Below are 16933 nucleotides of genomic sequence, written 5' to 3'. Positions count from 1 at the left end.
CATCCCGCCTCGCTCGTGGCCGCCCTGACCTCACCCCTGTTGGCCACCGCCCCATCACCTCGCTACCCCGCTCCGGTCGGCTGCGGGCGTCCTGCTGTGGCCACCGGCCAGCCAACACGCGCCCAGGTCCGGCGACCCAGTGCCCACAGCCCCGCTCGGGCGTCCCCGCCGTTGCGCCCTGCGCCCGGTAGCCCGGCGCCCGCTAGCCCCCCGGGGCCTATGACAGTGGGCCCCCATGCCCGGAACATTTTAAAAAAAGTTTTTTTAAATGAATAATTAATTAAATAAATAAATAATCAATCTTGATTAATTAAACTAAACAGTCAATTAAACTAATTAATCATGATTAGATTAATCTAATCAATTAACTAAACCCTAATTAACCTAATAGAGTATGACAGATGGGTCCTACTGGACCCACGCGTCAGTTTGAGCCAGTCAACCCCTATTGACTGCTGATGTCAGCATGACATCATGCTGATGTCATAAATCCGATTTCGAATTAAATTAAATAATTAATTAAATTCCAGAAATTAATAAAATCTTTAGAAAATCATATCTTTTAATCCGTAACTCGGATTAAATTATTTTCAACATGAAATTTGCTTAGAACGACGAGACGAATCCGGATGCGCAACCAGTTCGTCCGCCATGCATCCCTAGCATAGCAAACACGCAACTTCCCCCTCCGGTTCATCTGTCCGAAGACGCGAAACACCAGGAATACTTTCCCGGATGTTTTCCCCTACACCGGTATCACCTCGTACCGCGTTAGGGCACACCTAGCATCACGCTTTGTCATGTCATGCATTTGTTTGCATTATATTTATTGTTTCTTCCCCCTCTTCTCTCGCTAGACACCGAGACCGACGCCGCTGCTACCCAGTATGACTACGGTGTTGACGACCCCTCTCTCTTGCCAGAGCAACCAGGCAACCCCCCCCCCTTGATCACCAGATATCGCCTACTCTCCTCTATACTGCTTGCATTAGAGTAGTGTAGCATGTTACTGCTTTCCGTTAATCCTATTCTGATGCATAGACTGTCATTGTTGCTACAATTGTTGATACCTTACCTGCAATCCTAAATGCTTAGTATAGGATGCTAGATTATCATCAGTGGCCCTATAGTCTTGTCCGCCTGCCATGCTATACTACTGGGCCGTGATCACTTCGGGAGGTGATCACGGGCATATGATATATACTTATATTGTTACATTACTTATGATAATGTTCGGAGATGGGGACTGAAGGGGCAGGTGGCTCCATCCCGGTATAGGTGGGCCTGGGTTCCCAACGGCCCCCGACTGTTACTTTGTGGTGGAGCGACAGGGCAGGTTGAGACAACCTAGGAGAGAGGTGGGCCTGGCCCTGGTCGGTGTTCGCGGATACTTAACACGCTTAACGAGATCTTGGTATTTGATCTGAGTCTGGCCACTGGCCTATACGCACTAACCATCTATGCGGGGACCGTTATGGGCACTTGACGTCGTGGTATCAGCCGAAGCCTTCGTGACGTCAGCAATTGAGCAGCGCGCGCCGGATTGGAACGTAAGCCTGCTCTTGTATTAAGGGGGCTAGTTCTGCTTACCAGCCGCGTTCGCAACGTGCAGGTGTGCAAAGGGCGATGGGCCCAGACCCCTGCGCCATAGGATTTAGACCGGCATGCTGACCTCTTTGTTGTGCCTAGGTAGGGCTGCGACGTGTTGATCTTCCGAGGCCGGGCATGACCCAGGAAAGTGTGTCCGGCCAAATGGGATCGAGTGTGTTGGGTTATGTGATGCACCCCTGCAGGGAAGTTAATCTATTCGAATAGCCGTGATCTTCGATAACAAGACGACTTGGAGTTGTACCTTGACCTTATGACAACTAGAACCGAATACTTAATAAAACACACCCTTCTAAGTGCCAGATACAACCCGATGGTCACTCTCTAACAGGGCGACGAAGGGAGGATCACCGCTTAGGATTATGCTATGCGATGCTACTTGGTGAACTTACCATCTACTCTCTTCTCCTGCTGCAAGATGGAGGTTAACAGAAGCATAGTCTTCGATTGGACTGGCTATCCACCTCTTATTCCGGCATTCTGCAGTTCAGTCCACATATGATACCCTTATTCCATTTGATACCATTGCATACATATGTAGTGTAGCTCCTTACTTGAGAGTACTTTGGATGAGTACTCACAGTTGCTTTGCTCCCTCTTTTCCCCCTTTCTATACTCGATTGCTGCGACCAGACGTTGGAGCCCAGGAGCTAGACGCCACCGTCGATGATGACTACTACTACTCAGGAGGTACCTACTACTACGTGCAGCCCGCTGACGACGACCAGGAGTAGCTTAGGAGGATCCCACGCAGGAGGCCTGCGCCTCTTTCGATCTGTATCTCAGTTTGTGCTAGCCTTCTTAAGGCAAACTTGTTTAACTTATGTCTGTACTCAGATATTGTTGCTTCCACTGACTCGTCTATATCGAGCTCTTATATTCGAGCCTTCGAGGCCCCTAGCTTGTAATATGATGCTTGTATGACTTATTTTATTTGTAGAGTTGTGTTATGATATCTTCCCGTGAGTTCCTGATCTTGATCGTACACGTTTACGTGTATGATTAGTGTACGGTCAAATTGAGGGCGTCACAGAGGCCTTAGCACTAGCCATGGACCTTAATCTAACTCGCCTGTTGATTGCATCCGATTGTTTGAAAGTGGTGAACAAAATAGGCACAACGGCTGCAACTCACTATGCACCGGTGTTACATGAAATATCAGAGAGGAGAAGGGATTTCCACCATGTCAAGTTCAAATTCGAGCATAGAGAAAATAATTTCGAAGCTCATGCACTGGCGAAAGCGGCAACTTCTCTAGATGTAGGTCGCCACATTTGGCTAGGGACATTACCAGACATTATTTGTATTCCGTTGTTGATTACTGCTTAATAAAGTCCCTAGTTACCCGTCAAAAAAAGGCACAACACTGGGAGCACCTATACAACGCTCGGTGCGTCAAACGGTCGCCCCTTCGCACACGGTGTGTTGCGACTGGACCGGCCCATTTGTGATGCAGCGAGTGAAGAGGTAGCACACGCCTGTAGCGATCGACACTGTAGCAGACCGCACTGTAACAACCGGCCTTCTCTAAAAAAAGGTTGGCACTGCAAGGGACCGGCCGGCAGAGATCTGTACTGTAGCTAACCAGCTGGGACAGTTGTGAACTGACATTGTAGCGAACATTTTCATAAAAATAGTTTTAAAAAATGTGAACAAATTTTTTAATATCAAAAACATTTTTCAAAAAGCATAAAGAGAATGAAACATTTTATAAATTGTCCACATTTTTTAAAAATGCGAATAATTTTTGAAAATTCCAAACATTTTTTTAAAAAACAAGAATTTTTTTTGAAAAACAAATGTTTTTATGAAAAAAAGACAGTGAAAGAACAAAAATTGAAAATATGAACAATTTTTGAAATCCAGAACATTTTTTAAATAAGTTAACAAATTTCCAAGTTATTTAACTTTTTGGAAAAAAATGAACAAATTTTGGAAACACGAATTTTTTTCGAAATTTGAGAACAAATTTTGTAATTGCGAACATTTTTTTAATATAAGAACAAAGTTTGTAATCGCGAACAGTTTTTGGAATTCCGAACAAAATTTCAAAAACACGATTTTTTTTAGAAAAAATGGTTTTTTAGAAAAAATGATTCTTTTTATTTATAATTGTCTGAAAAGGAAATAAAAAAGAGAAGAGAAAGAAAAATAACATTTTAATGATAAATCAAAACATTTTTTGAAATTTTAGAACATTTTTCCAAAAACAAAAAAAAGAAAAAAGAACACGAAAAAAGAGAGAAAAGAATAAACAAATAGTAAAAAAGAAAGAAAGAAAAACGGAAAAAGAAAAGAAAAAGCCAGTTTAGGAAACTACTAGAAGGTACCCAAAACCGTGAAAACCCAGCTGGAACAGTTTGACGCAGTGAGCGTCAGCTAGGGAGTTCCCACGGCACTACTATTAAATGGGCGTCTGATCAGCACGTTTAGCCGTTTAGCCCACCTTTTATTCAGTCTATTGGGCTGCCTATTGGTCTATAAATACTAAAAAAACTAAATGGGTGCCCAGGCATGACCCTAGGCGGGCCATGTGTCGGGCACGGCCCGATCAACCATGTGTCGGGCCGGGCACTCGTGCTAACGGGTTGGCCTGCCGGGCACGACCTAGTGGCCAGGTTTGTTCTTGTCTATTTTTTTTCTCACATACGAACCCAAATGAAACTTTCTTTATAGGACTTAAAAGAAAGAAAATAACAAGCTAGTCCTTGGCTTTTGCAAAGAGGACCATATGTTGAAATGTAAGATTCCTACTCGTTGTAGGTCTAAAAAAGCAACCTCCGGTCACATACAGGCTCACATGGCTGGGGACGAAACCACTTGGGATAGCTAGCCAGCCACCTCCAACTCCATAAGAAAGTATGAGAAGTAATATTGCATTGCCTGTCATTAGGGCTCTGGACCGGGTTGAATAAAGGGAGTCGGCGTCGATCTCCAGTGGACGATGGTCCAATAGGTCGCCCTGGGACCAAAAACTACAAAGGTGATGCTTTTGAGGTTTGAGGAACGGTCGTCAACCGTTCTAGCCCAAAGGCCACGGTAAGTGACATAGTTTCTCCGCGGTCGCCAAGGTGATCTCCTTTTCAATCATCGGGATCTCAAGCTCCACCTTTCCCCGTCTCTGCTTTCACCATCACAACGGTCACCAGAGTTAGAGGACCATACGAGCTTATGGGCATGCGTCTATAATGCCTTCGATGTATGACAACTCCCCAATGAGTAGCAAGAATAGCAATGCAACAACCTCTGGCCACTCCATGCAGCTCGCACCCTATTGGCATCAGACTAGATGCCCCTGAGGCAGATCTATCATATAGCTACTATATAGATGACAACCCCAAGCACCTCTCATGTCTCGACTCTGACTGCAACATGGTTGGAGCAGATCGGGAATTGGCAAGGGCTCTCCAAGGCAACTCTCCCATTTTACACCAAAAATCTTCTTTAACAAATTGTAATAGGATTTATTTCATTGAGAATATGGGGAATGGAGACATTTGGAGATTCCCAATCCACTACATAGAAGAATGTTCATCCATTTCGTTAATTCATGGGTAACACAAATTGGCTTCTCAAGGACACATGTTAATACACCACACAAATTGATGATAGCCGTCATAAAAAAAATTTGGAGCCACACAAGTCAATCGCCCTCATTCCTTCATTGTTTCATTGACTTCCAAAATTGTGAGAGTTCATCTCAAAATGATTATCGCTGGTAGACAAAGCTAGTATTAAGCCAAGGTGGAAGTGACTTTCAACATCGGCTAAGAAAGAGCAAAGAGCAAGTAAACACCTTTGCGGTGCTAATCATCGCGACATGATATTTTTCTTCTATTTAGTCCTTTGTGTTAAATATATTTTGTTGGAAATCTATCGATGCTTGAAATTATTCCGGTAGTAGTTTAAGGTAGGACATGATCAATTATCGCAACAACACACAAGGTATTATCTACACGTACATCTTGGATAATAAGGACAATATGGTAATTTCCACTGTAAAAATACAACTTTTATTTCAAAGCAGTTAAGCTATTGCATATTCAAACAAACTCTGTTCAATGGATGATAGACTGCTATAGCGGGAACTTGTAAAAATGACTTTTGTGCTGGTCTTATCGTGATCTTTCATCAAAGTTGTGATCACTTTATGAGACCGCAAACTGCGCAAGTTGCGATTATGTTGTGCCTATGTACGTTTGTAACAGGAAAATTTGTGAAAAAAAATGCATCATACTCGTTTGATAAATGGTAACCTAATTGCATGAAGTACACATACCATGTGGTGTCATTATAATACAATGCATATCAGATTAAAAAGGGATCATAAAACTACTTAAACGTTCGACAAAAGGAGAGCACCATAGTACCAAAAAAGTTGATACCTGATAGAGATCACGACCTCCCCGTCCTCCCTCCCCAACAGTCGGTGCTCTTCCACTTGCCGCTGCCTGTGGCCAGGCTAAGCACCAATACTAGTCGATGAAGGTGGCAACGGGGAGGCCTCCACTCCGGAGACTTGGCGACGAGATGTGATCTATGGGCGGTGGCATGAGGAGGAAGGTATGGTTGTGCAGCGGCAGCAGTGTCGTTTCCTACTGGGCCAACGATCAAGTGTGAGTTGTCAGCGGCAGCGATGTTGTCTACATGTACGCGCACCGCGGCAACTTTTGCCTCCCAACAAGGCGGGCCTCCAATCGGGCGCGCGGGTGACACGGTTGTCAAGATGAGGCGAAAGGCGTTAGACCTTCATATCTAGTGGCAAACAACAAGTATGTTGCACATGCGAGGACGGCGGAGCACTAGGACGATGTGGGATTGTCGTAGCATCTTGAATTGGGATTTTGATGCTACCGATGATCTTCCTCCGTCATCAATCTTCGTCTCATGTGAACGACCACCTTCGCCTTTCGGAGCCTTTTGGTGGCAACCATCTCTTGTCAAGGCTTGACTGACTTCGTGTGTGCGCAAGGTTTTCACTTTGTGTGGCATATCACATCAAGACTGTGCTAGACATGTAATTGTCAAGATCATGAAAAATGGTCGCAATAACACATGATGACTTTAATTCGATGGTGCTTCTAGAGTACCTGGTCTCGAGCTACGGGGTGAAAACCTAGGTATGATCCTAGTTGGTTATACCCTGGTAATGACGGCATTTTGCATTGTTATCTTGTTGAAGACATTGCTCGGATCTGCTCGGTGACGATGACGACGCTTGAACATTGGTCCCTTTCTGAAGACATTGCTCTTGGAGAACTTTTCTCCAAGAGATGATCTTTCTTTTATCAGCTTGGGCATATGTTCGATCTTGTATGATTTTGCTTTTTACTAATGAGATTCTTGTGTGCTTGGTGTTGGTTGTGTGCATCCAACTAACGTAAAGATTGGTGTATTATTATTATGTTTATATCCTCTTAATGTTTCATTTTATTTAAGTCAACGGCACCGTTTAACCGAAAATAATCAACAAAACAGAGCTTCGTGCATTCTTCCTTGCAAGCTACCCAACGATATAATCAACTAGATCGGCAACGCGTCTTGGCGCGAGGGTGCCTGTCCGAACGTTTTGGTCAAGCATGTAATGTTAAGTTATTAGTAACTCAAGTTACTATTCGGACGATAAAAAGGGCGATGAAAGCATGATATTACCACCATGTATCTAAATGGGACTAACAACGTCTGAATGAACTGGAGCTATAAATAGATGTCAGATAGGATAGCAACTTATGTATACTAAAATTCTACACCCAAGAGTCGACATATTTACAAATAGTAGAAGTAGAGAGAAAATTATTGAACAAACGGTCTAGCAAAATAGATATATGCTAAAATCTGTAAGAGGCGCATACACCAACAGTGATGGACCACAAATTTCTAACTCTACAAATCAGAGGCAGATACCGAAATCCCAAATCACTTAAATTGGAGAGACAACTATAACAGGAAAATAAATATATTAAGAAAGGACCATCAGAACAGAGTAGAAGTTTGTAAAGACTTGTAAAACACAAATACAAACCATAAACAACATCGAGGGGCACCACAACTGCCAGTTAAATTTGATTAGGCAATCTATCCAGCAGCAGAACCAGTTCGAATAGCATGATTAATTCACAATGGGCAACAGGTATAACCCAAATTCACAAAGACCGCATACATCAACATAGACCATAGCATGGACAACGGGCATACTAAATAAGATAGCCAAGCTTCTCTTTACATTCACCAGCAACCAGAAGCTAAGCAAACACCACACAATAGCAAAGGCCAACGCTGATCCTAATACCGACAGCGAATGTTCACCCACAAGCAGCAGACTGAAGTTTTTTGAGACTGGTAGACCGGAACATCACATCATAAACAACACAGCACGACAAAAGGGGCGATAGACCTAAAGAGAAGCTTCACCATCTAACCCACATCGAGTCATCCATCTACTGGGCCATCATTTCGAGCGCACACCTAACAACCGCCCTATGCTCCTGTAAAAAACACAAGTTCAGGTAAGAACCAAACCACGTACAGCACAAGAGGTAGCCGATGATAAAGATGGTGCCTAGCGAGCACACCAAAAGAACTTCCTGCCTAAGGGCGGCTGATCTACAGCTTGGCCCTTTTGGCCGCAGAAGCCTCGTCTTCATCTTCCACCAGGCCTTCGGTTGATCTGCTTCAACAACAAATAGCCAGTATGTAAAAGAAGGCAAGAATTATGCATATACTGCTAAGCAATTGTTTCAGACCAGACATATACCTTGAGGCAGCAGCAAGCTCATCACCGAGAACAGCGGAGCCGCCAACCATCTTTGCAGGCCCCTAGAAGGCATAAACAGATACATCGTGTCAACCGACTACCAAGCAAGTACGTAGAGAGATCTAAATGAAGTTCCGCCAAGCAAATGAAAGGATGTACCTGAGCACGGCCATCGGAAAACAGAGGTTTACGCAGCCCAGACTTAGGCACACCACTTGCTGCCACCATATGTGTAGTGGCACTGCAGGTCACAAATTTGACAAAGTCATATCATCCATCTAAAAGTGTTAATGCACGGCGTCCTGGATCACTTTTGCTAGAAGGATTCTCATACCTTTTGTTGACAGAAGCTGGTGAAGAACGATTCTTATTGGCTTCAGGAGTGGCAAGCTCCTATAAAAAAGAAGACACATGGCAATTGAGCAAAACAACACATAGAGGGTAAATGCAAATCAACATGAATGGTACATTTTGACATAGGAGTCATACCTTTGAGTATGATCCCTCATGAACAATCTCGTCAGCATTCCCGCTATCTGTGAGTGATAATGGTGGAATGGACCCAGTGAGCGGCGCACCAGTTGATAACCCAGCACCAGTGAGAGAACCAGTATCACTCTCAGATTGCCTGGGTGAATTTGCCTTATGATACACAACCGCATTTCTCACGGATGTTTCATTGGGCACATCTAGCCTATTGACTTGGAATGAGGTCACTTCAGTGTTAGGTAAGAAGCTCTTTGAGGAGATAGACACCACAAATGCACATCTTTGTCCAATGAGTGCAGTAATTTCTCGGGGCACAGTGTCATCCCCACGTGCCATCCGAACTATCTCATCAAGTGGAACACGGTTGGATTTTCCTTCACGGATCAGAGTAATCAAAGATTTGCCAACAAAATCTTTTCCCGCCCTTTCAAACAGGACGAACTCAGCTTCCCCTGTGTCGTCAGCACCTACGAAACATATTCGATACCTGCATCACAACATGCATCAGGTACACACCTAATGAACAGATCACATGAAAACAAATACACACTCATGCAAGAGAGATACCTCGGTACTGCATCGGTGCAGGAACAATCTACACCAGCACACTTGTAGACAGTACTATATGGCTGGGCAGATTTGTGGCACTTTGCACATGACATAAACCAGTAGCTCTGGCCGGAAGCCAACCCAGTTAAGGTAACCTAGCAAAGGAAACGCACGTCCTACAGGAGGCACGATACACGTCATGGACAAAGTTAAACAAAACCGAAGCAACCACCCAATACAGAAGCCAGGACACATGGAAAGGTAAAAAGTATTTACCTGGTTCTTGTAGATGTGCAGGGCCAGAAGTTCACTAACTGTTTTGGTCTGTAGATCAACCTGGGCGCTCACTTCAGCTGACGTCTGTCCCTGAAGAACAATCTTTTCTATGGGAGAGGACTTGCCATGGAGCCTGCAGGCAACAAAATCGACAACAGGAGCATAAAACCAAATTAGGTAAAGGACACCACATAACAGGCACGGGCATAAACAAACAGCATGTACCTCGTATGGAAGTCTATCATCTCAGAAATGTCGTCATTTATGTACCACCGACATGCCGCGCTCCCGCTCACACCCCTTCGACCTACAAATGCAACCAAAGATGTAGCTTGTTACACAAATATACTTGGGCAAAATAACAGTCATTCAGACAACATAGGAAGAGTAATTACCTTCGTAGTTTTTTCATTGTTGAGGAAATCGTTAACTGGTAGCTGCTCGGTTGGTTAGTGAGTAGAGGATTAATCGGCTAATCGGCAAGTTAATCGGACATTTAATCAATTAATCGGATGATTTTTCGGTTTATCGGCTACTCGGTGACCCTATGAGTAGGGATTAATCGGCAAGTTAACTGGTTAATCAGATGAATTCTTGAACATGGAGTTTTTTACCAGAGTCCCAACAAACAGTGCAACAACTGGTTCAGATTTTCCTAGCTCGATAATGTAGTCTCCTTCAAAGGTCGTGGCATGTTCACCCCAGAATACAACAGTTATCTGGTATCCACTGCACATAATACAAATAAAGCAGAGTGAAAAGAATGACACACCAATCAAGGCGACAACACAAACAACAAGCGCCTGACAGACAAAGGTAGCATACCTTAGGTCCTTGATGTTGATAGTATGCTTTGTGGAAGGCTCGCTCCTGTTCGAGCTATGATACTGAACAACATCAGACACACCAGTGATAACTCCAAGTACATCTAAACAACCAGGGAAAGGGAGGTCAGCTTACGGGTGCACACACCAAACACATTAATACAATGATAGTCTGGCTAACACACCTGTGAAGAATTCAGGTGCATCGAGAGGGGCAGGCAGGCGTGACAGTTCAGTGAGTGAGTAGGTGCAGAATGGAAACTGAGCCTCTGGGTTGGTATTAGGACTGGCCGTGGTGAACCTATTGAACCTGATCATGTGTACTGCATCAATTGGCTTGAAGTAACGCTTGTTCAGGAACACCAAGAACTGTGAAATTTCATATGCACATCCTTCTTACAGTTTACCCATAAACTTGGTCACAAGATTCTCACCGATCTCAGCATAGATGTGGTTGCCCTGCCAAGAAAGAACATACATCAGTTACCAAGTGAAAAAGCCAGAAGAAAACCAGAAACAACACAGGGGACGGAGCCAGATGAGTCATATACCCGGGTATCCAGAAGGACCATGTCAGTGTGTTTGATAGGACCATTATCAGTGGTCCCACGATGATGCCAGTGTCGCGAGACATACACACGGACTGTCGGGTTTCTGTTCCCCACAACAAGACCCTGCAAACCAGCCATCGCCATCTACAACACAGGGGTCATCACCAAAATATAGCACTACCGTTAAACTAAGTAAGTTCGGACGACATAAGGCAAACCACAAATATAGACAATGGTAGTACAACCCAGAATATAACCCACATCGCATAGGACCACATATGTAACAAGCGTAACACAAAAGTCATCTACCAAAACATTAGATAATTCCCAAAAGCATGTGCCAACGACCAAAAAAAATGGAGATTGCCATCAAACACAAACCTAGGCCATCCCCGCGGCCCGGAAGACCTCAGGGGAAACAATGTTCTTAGTCTTAGATCCACACTTACCATCAGCATCTAATATAAGGATTTTCAAAGAAGCTCTCAAAGTAACACGAGAAACCGCCACATACAGCTGGCCGTGCGTAAAAACAGGACCCTTAAGATATATACCAACAGCAGACAGGGTCTGTCCTTGGCTCTTGTTGATTGTCATGGCATAGCACACACGAACAGGAAACTGGCGATGCCTAAGCACGAAGGGTGCGTTACCCTTCTTTGCTAATAACTCAATCCTAGGGATATAAATGGTATCGCCCACATGCGAGCCAGTCATAATAACAGCCTCGATAAGCCGATCACCCAATTCTTTCACAATTAGGCGTGTATCGTTACATAAACCATTTGCCTGGCTAAGGTTTCTAAGAAGCATAATCGGAAAACCAACCTTAAGAGTCAACCTATGGTTTGGGAAATTTATAATCTTAGTTGAATTCAAGTACTCAATTGGATAGTAAATATCCTTGTCCCTAACAGAATCTACAGAGTCGTCAATTGAATCAGCGCTCAGATAGTCTCTGCTATCAGTAGGAACCAACTTAAGAACATGATCATTAATATCATCAGCATGGTCATTGGTGGGTGCTAAAATGGCTCTTTCTTGCAAGTATCCAGAGATCATGTAGTTTTGAGAGAAATCACCGTAAACAGAAGAAACAATAGCAGATATTGGATCACCATCTGTACAAACCAATAGGTCGTCCAGAATTTGTATCCAAGAAGCCTCAACATCATCGCCTCGCCTTGTAACAGGCAACTTTCCTTCACCAAGATCAAGAACCCATTTGCTAAATAAGGCAACATCCTGCTGTGCCTGACTATCCACACCATGAACAGACAAGCGCATGTTAACAGAGAGTGACAACTTCTTAACAGAGCGCCACAGCGGGGAATTTGTGATCGCCGCATCAACAATCTGAGGTCTAGTACCTCCCTCAACGACCAGTAAGATTTGTCTAAGGTCACCACCCAAGACCATCACTATCCCACCAAACGGAACATCCGCAAGGTCTGGATTACCCACAGAGAGGACATCACGCAATGTTCTATCTACAGCCTCAAAGCACTTCCTGTGTGTCATAAGCGCCTCGTCCCAAATAACAAGCGAAGCTACCATCATTAACTTACAAAGCTTAGAACCTCTTTTACTATCACACTGCGTATTATCTTCAAGGAGAATGGGTATTTTAAAGCGAGAATGGGCAGTCCTCCCACCAGGCAGTAACAGCGATGCAATTGTTGACAATGCAACAGTTAGCACTATCTTCCTCTCACCCCTAAGGAAAGCACAGATTGCACTCCATAGGTAAGTCTTTCCAGTACCACCGTACCCAGAGACAAAAAAAAGCCCGGCTCCCCCGACTGAACACATTGTACAATCGTCTTGTAAGCAACCAGTTGGTCCTCGTTTAAACTATCAAACATGACTAAGGATTGTGTAGCCAAAGCAGGTTCATCATAACATAATTCATCACGGATGAGACGATTATCATCGGAATGTTCACCTTCACCGGAACGGGACGACAAGTTAAAAAAATTTATATCAAATCCATGCTTCAAAAAAACATCGGCCAGCTCATCAAGAAGCAGATTCCTCAGTCTCTCAGGAGGAACAACATAGTTTGGATTACCTAGGCACGGCGCAGCCTATGTTGGATATCATCGTACATGCCACTGCAGTACCGCTCAAAAAAACCAAGCTCATCCCTGATAGAACAGTGCATGAGCATAGTCACAAACAGCTCCCTAAGGCGATGCCCAAACCCCCAGACAACCGCCTCATCAAACGTTGTGTACCACTCACTATCATCCCCTAGTAAACCACGTGCGGCACAAGCCTCTTTAAAGGTGTGATAAAGACGACCAGCATATGTACGGAGACATTCGAAAGGCCTAGCCCCCTTAACAATCATCAAAAGCATGCGTAAGTAATACAACTCACCACTCAAAGGATGCACATAATATACGCGACCAATCTTTTCACCCCTACCCCTTGGATGCCATGATCTACTTTTAGCATCCCAGGTCCAAGCAGATGGAAAATCATAGTAAGTCAATGACCAGGCATCTTCGAACAAATCATTCGCAACAAACCATTCGGTAAGCATAGTCTTTTGCAAGAAGTCAGAACCAACAATTTTCGTGAGGTCAGCACCAGTACGATAGCAGATATTATTCATACCAGGCATATGAACAGTCAACCTTTGAACCGACGGTATTTTAAAGTGTATCTCAAACCCAAATATGCGCCACAGTGCATCATACTCACATATGTACCAACATATCAAATACTCCTGAACCTCATCTACCGTACGACACCCAGTTGTAGTCAATTTGTTTAACCTTTCTAACATGACCTTAGAATAATCAGCACCTTTAGTGACATACTTGAAGAGGTATTTCATAACCTGAGTTTTATTACACCACTCTACATTTATATGGCCCTGAAATTTCTTGAGCATTGCCATATTGTAAGGAACAACATGCCTATTGTCCGGGTAATGACCATTTTTGTATACCCTTCGACCGTCGTCACGACGTCGATATAAGACAAACCCATTGTCATCAACGACAGTAGTATCTCTAAAATCCTTTGGGAAAAATTTAGAACAAACACCCTTTTTCATGCAGACGCATTTATCATTCATTTCCCCACAGGGACCATGCATCATAAACTCGGAAACTAAAGCATATCCTAAAGGATCAAGCAATGCATCAGGTATTTCAGCGGATATTAATGAATTAATATTCTCAACACCAATCTCACCGCTGCCCCCTCTCCTCCAGACAAGTATATGCGCGTGAGGCAGTCCCCGCTTCTGGAACTCAACGGTGTACATCACTGGAAAGGAAAACAGGAAAGATAAATTAGACAAACAACCAAGCAGAAGCAGTAAAGAACTGATAGGAAATAATGACCATGCACAAAGCACAACAGCATATATAGTACCAGCCTTAATGGGGCCAAAAGCCCGGCCTGACTTGATCTCGTCTAAGTACTCAGCAAGCTTTATGTGGTAGACCCTTACAATAACATCTGCCCTATCAGGAGGCGTCTGCCCCGGCTCCAGCGCAGCAATGATCTCGGGCCATTTAGGATTGCAAGTAAAAGTGGTAAATACATCTGGTGCACCGTGCACTCGACAAACGGCAAGGCCATCATGGAAGTTTTCATTAAAGTAACGACGACCACCCATGTGACTGGAAGGCACGATGGTCCTCTTCCCAACAGCATCACCATCGACACACCCATCACCTACCGCATCGGCAATAACCTGCATGTGCTCTGACCTAAACAGGTCCTGGTTTCTTATGATATACCACAGTCTATTCTCATCAATGCACGCACGCGCATCGACAACCGACTGAGAGGAGAGGAGACCATAACATATATATGGATTGGGCTGATCACCCTTGTAATGGCACATAAAACGATAGTAATCCTGCATGGTCATCCTATTCCGACTATTTGTATCTGAGTCACCACCCCCAGAAGGATACGAAGAGGACGCCTCAACGGATGGACTCCCAGGTGGAAGATTAGAACCTACATCCCCATCATCATCACCATATTCAGGAACAGCTAAGTGGGGAACATCTATTTGGAACCCTCGCTCACCATAAGGGAAAAGCAACGGGTACTGCAGAGGCATGAACGTGGTATTCAAAGAAGATATCCGCTGCAAAACATCGGAACGACTGCAAACAACAATATCCCGAGAAGACGCCGCTAACGTAAAGTCACCACCGACGACTAAAGCAGCAAGCCTGGTGGTTGTAGGCATGCTAAACTGTGGACTATCACCCTCCGAAGGCCCAATAATACAAATCAAGATATCCTCGATGGGTTCATCACCACGGCCCTCTATCATCCTACTTGCCTCCCTAAAAGTCTGAACCAATGGATTAGACTCATTAAGCATATCTCTAAGACCAACCACAATGCTATCATCCACACCCCCGGTGGGCTTATCGTCTGGATTTAAGGCATTCATCCTATGCCTAATCTCATTAGCAGGGTCATGTATGTACAACTCGGCAAACTTAGGAGTATCATTACCGCTCGGCACCAACGAACCAATACGATGAGACACCTGACCATTGATCTTGAATACCTTAGGTCCACGGCTGCCACCAAACGAACGTTCAATGGTAGCACCCATTGAAATAAAAGCGAACATACAATTATACTCACGTATAGCCCGGATGAATTTTTTAGCACGAGAAGTTCCATCGAATCGAAGGAGCTCCCGGAGATAGGCCGGGGGGTCCTTAAAGGGAGGGATATAGACCTTTGCGCCTTTACAACAATGATTGTAAACCATCTTACGCTGTACCCATGAAGACCTTGACTTAGAACACTCAGCAAACCAAAAGGAAGCACCACAGTATTGGCACAAGAAATCAGGAGGGCCACAGTACGACCTATCTGCATAGCAAGCTAACAACCACCAAGGCACAATACCATCAGACGCGGACCGAGTGTAAAAGAAAGACAATCATCACATAACCAAAGGAAAGATATCGTGTCAGCAAGTACCTTTAAGGGACTCAGCAAACCCGACCGAGTAACCTTGCCAATCCTTCGGCAAAGCCCCTCTGACAACAACCTCTAGAAAGACACGCAAAACCAAATAAGAAACCGTACGGCAAACAACAACAACTATGAAACAAACAAAGAATGGTCATGCACCTTCGCTTCCAGGACGACGCAATCTAATTGACACTTTCCGTATTTTTCGTTTGTTGCGATCTATCCCAGTCACCTCTGAACAGACATAAACAGAGTGACCATGCCAAACCGTTGGCAAGGGGCCATCGACAACACGCTCTAAGAGGAAATGCAGAACCAGTTAAGGTACCATACGCCCGGCAATAGAAAACAGGAAAAAAGAAAACTAATAATCCACATGCACCTTCATAGCGAGCACGCCGAAACTGAACGCACAATTTCCGTTTTCTGCGATTGACCGCCGCCATGGCAGAGCTCACGAAAGGAAACCAACCATCACCTAACCATGTCACAAACATCACGGGAGTGAAGCAACTGTCACAGCAACCTAAGAAACGAAACGAAAAAGGCTAATGGACAGGGACGTACACGCACGTCCAGAAGAAGGAAACCCAACGAGCCGGCGAGGCACATAACATTGAGCAATCCCAGGGACCAACGGACATCCGTCAGGGGTGGCGGACCCAGGTGCACCCCCACGCCCGGGTACTGGCTGGGCACCAGCGGCAGGGACCCGCCGAGCAGCACCCCCACGCCCGGCTACTGGCTGGGCACCACCGGCAGGGACCCGCCGAGCAGCACCCCCACGCCCGGCTACTGGCTGGGCACCAGCGGCAGGGACCCGCCGAGCAGCACCCCCACGCCCGGCTACTGGCTAGGCACCAGCGGCAGGGACCCGCCGAGCAGCACCCCCAGCCCGGCTACTGGCT

At 44.8% G+C, this 16933-nt stretch overlaps 1 protein-coding gene across 4 annotated transcripts in view; it reads right to left on the bottom strand.

Moving 5' to 3' along the window:
• Nucleotides 1-7647: 7647 nt before the first annotated feature.
• LOC119328431 overlaps nt 7648-16933 on the bottom strand; it is an 11850-nt gene continuing 2564 nt past the window's right edge. The window contains exons 1-9 of one of the 4 annotated variants that reach the window (XM_037601418.1): nt 9902-10043; nt 9677-9809; nt 9419-9576; nt 8852-9338; nt 8697-8755; nt 8522-8603; nt 8363-8424; nt 8181-8275; nt 7648-8093 (exon numbers count right to left, since the gene is read on the bottom strand). In XM_037601418.1, the coding sequence (XP_037457315.1) occupies nt 8212-8275; nt 8363-8424; nt 8522-8603; nt 8697-8755; nt 8852-9338; nt 9419-9513 (849 nt within the window). In that variant the 5' untranslated portion in view covers nt 9514-9576; nt 9677-9809; nt 9902-10043 and the 3' untranslated portion in view covers nt 7648-8093; nt 8181-8211. The other 3 variants (XM_037601419.1, XM_037601416.1, XM_037601417.1) reach the window with 3 other exon arrangements.

Source organism: Triticum dicoccoides, chromosome 7A, assembly GCF_002162155.2.
Source record: "Triticum dicoccoides isolate Atlit2015 ecotype Zavitan chromosome 7A, WEW_v2.0, whole genome shotgun sequence".
Taxonomy (NCBI): Eukaryota; Viridiplantae; Streptophyta; class Magnoliopsida; order Poales; family Poaceae; genus Triticum; species Triticum dicoccoides.
Note: the sequence above shows the minus strand (reverse complement) of the source record. Positions and strands in the feature narration are given on the sequence as shown.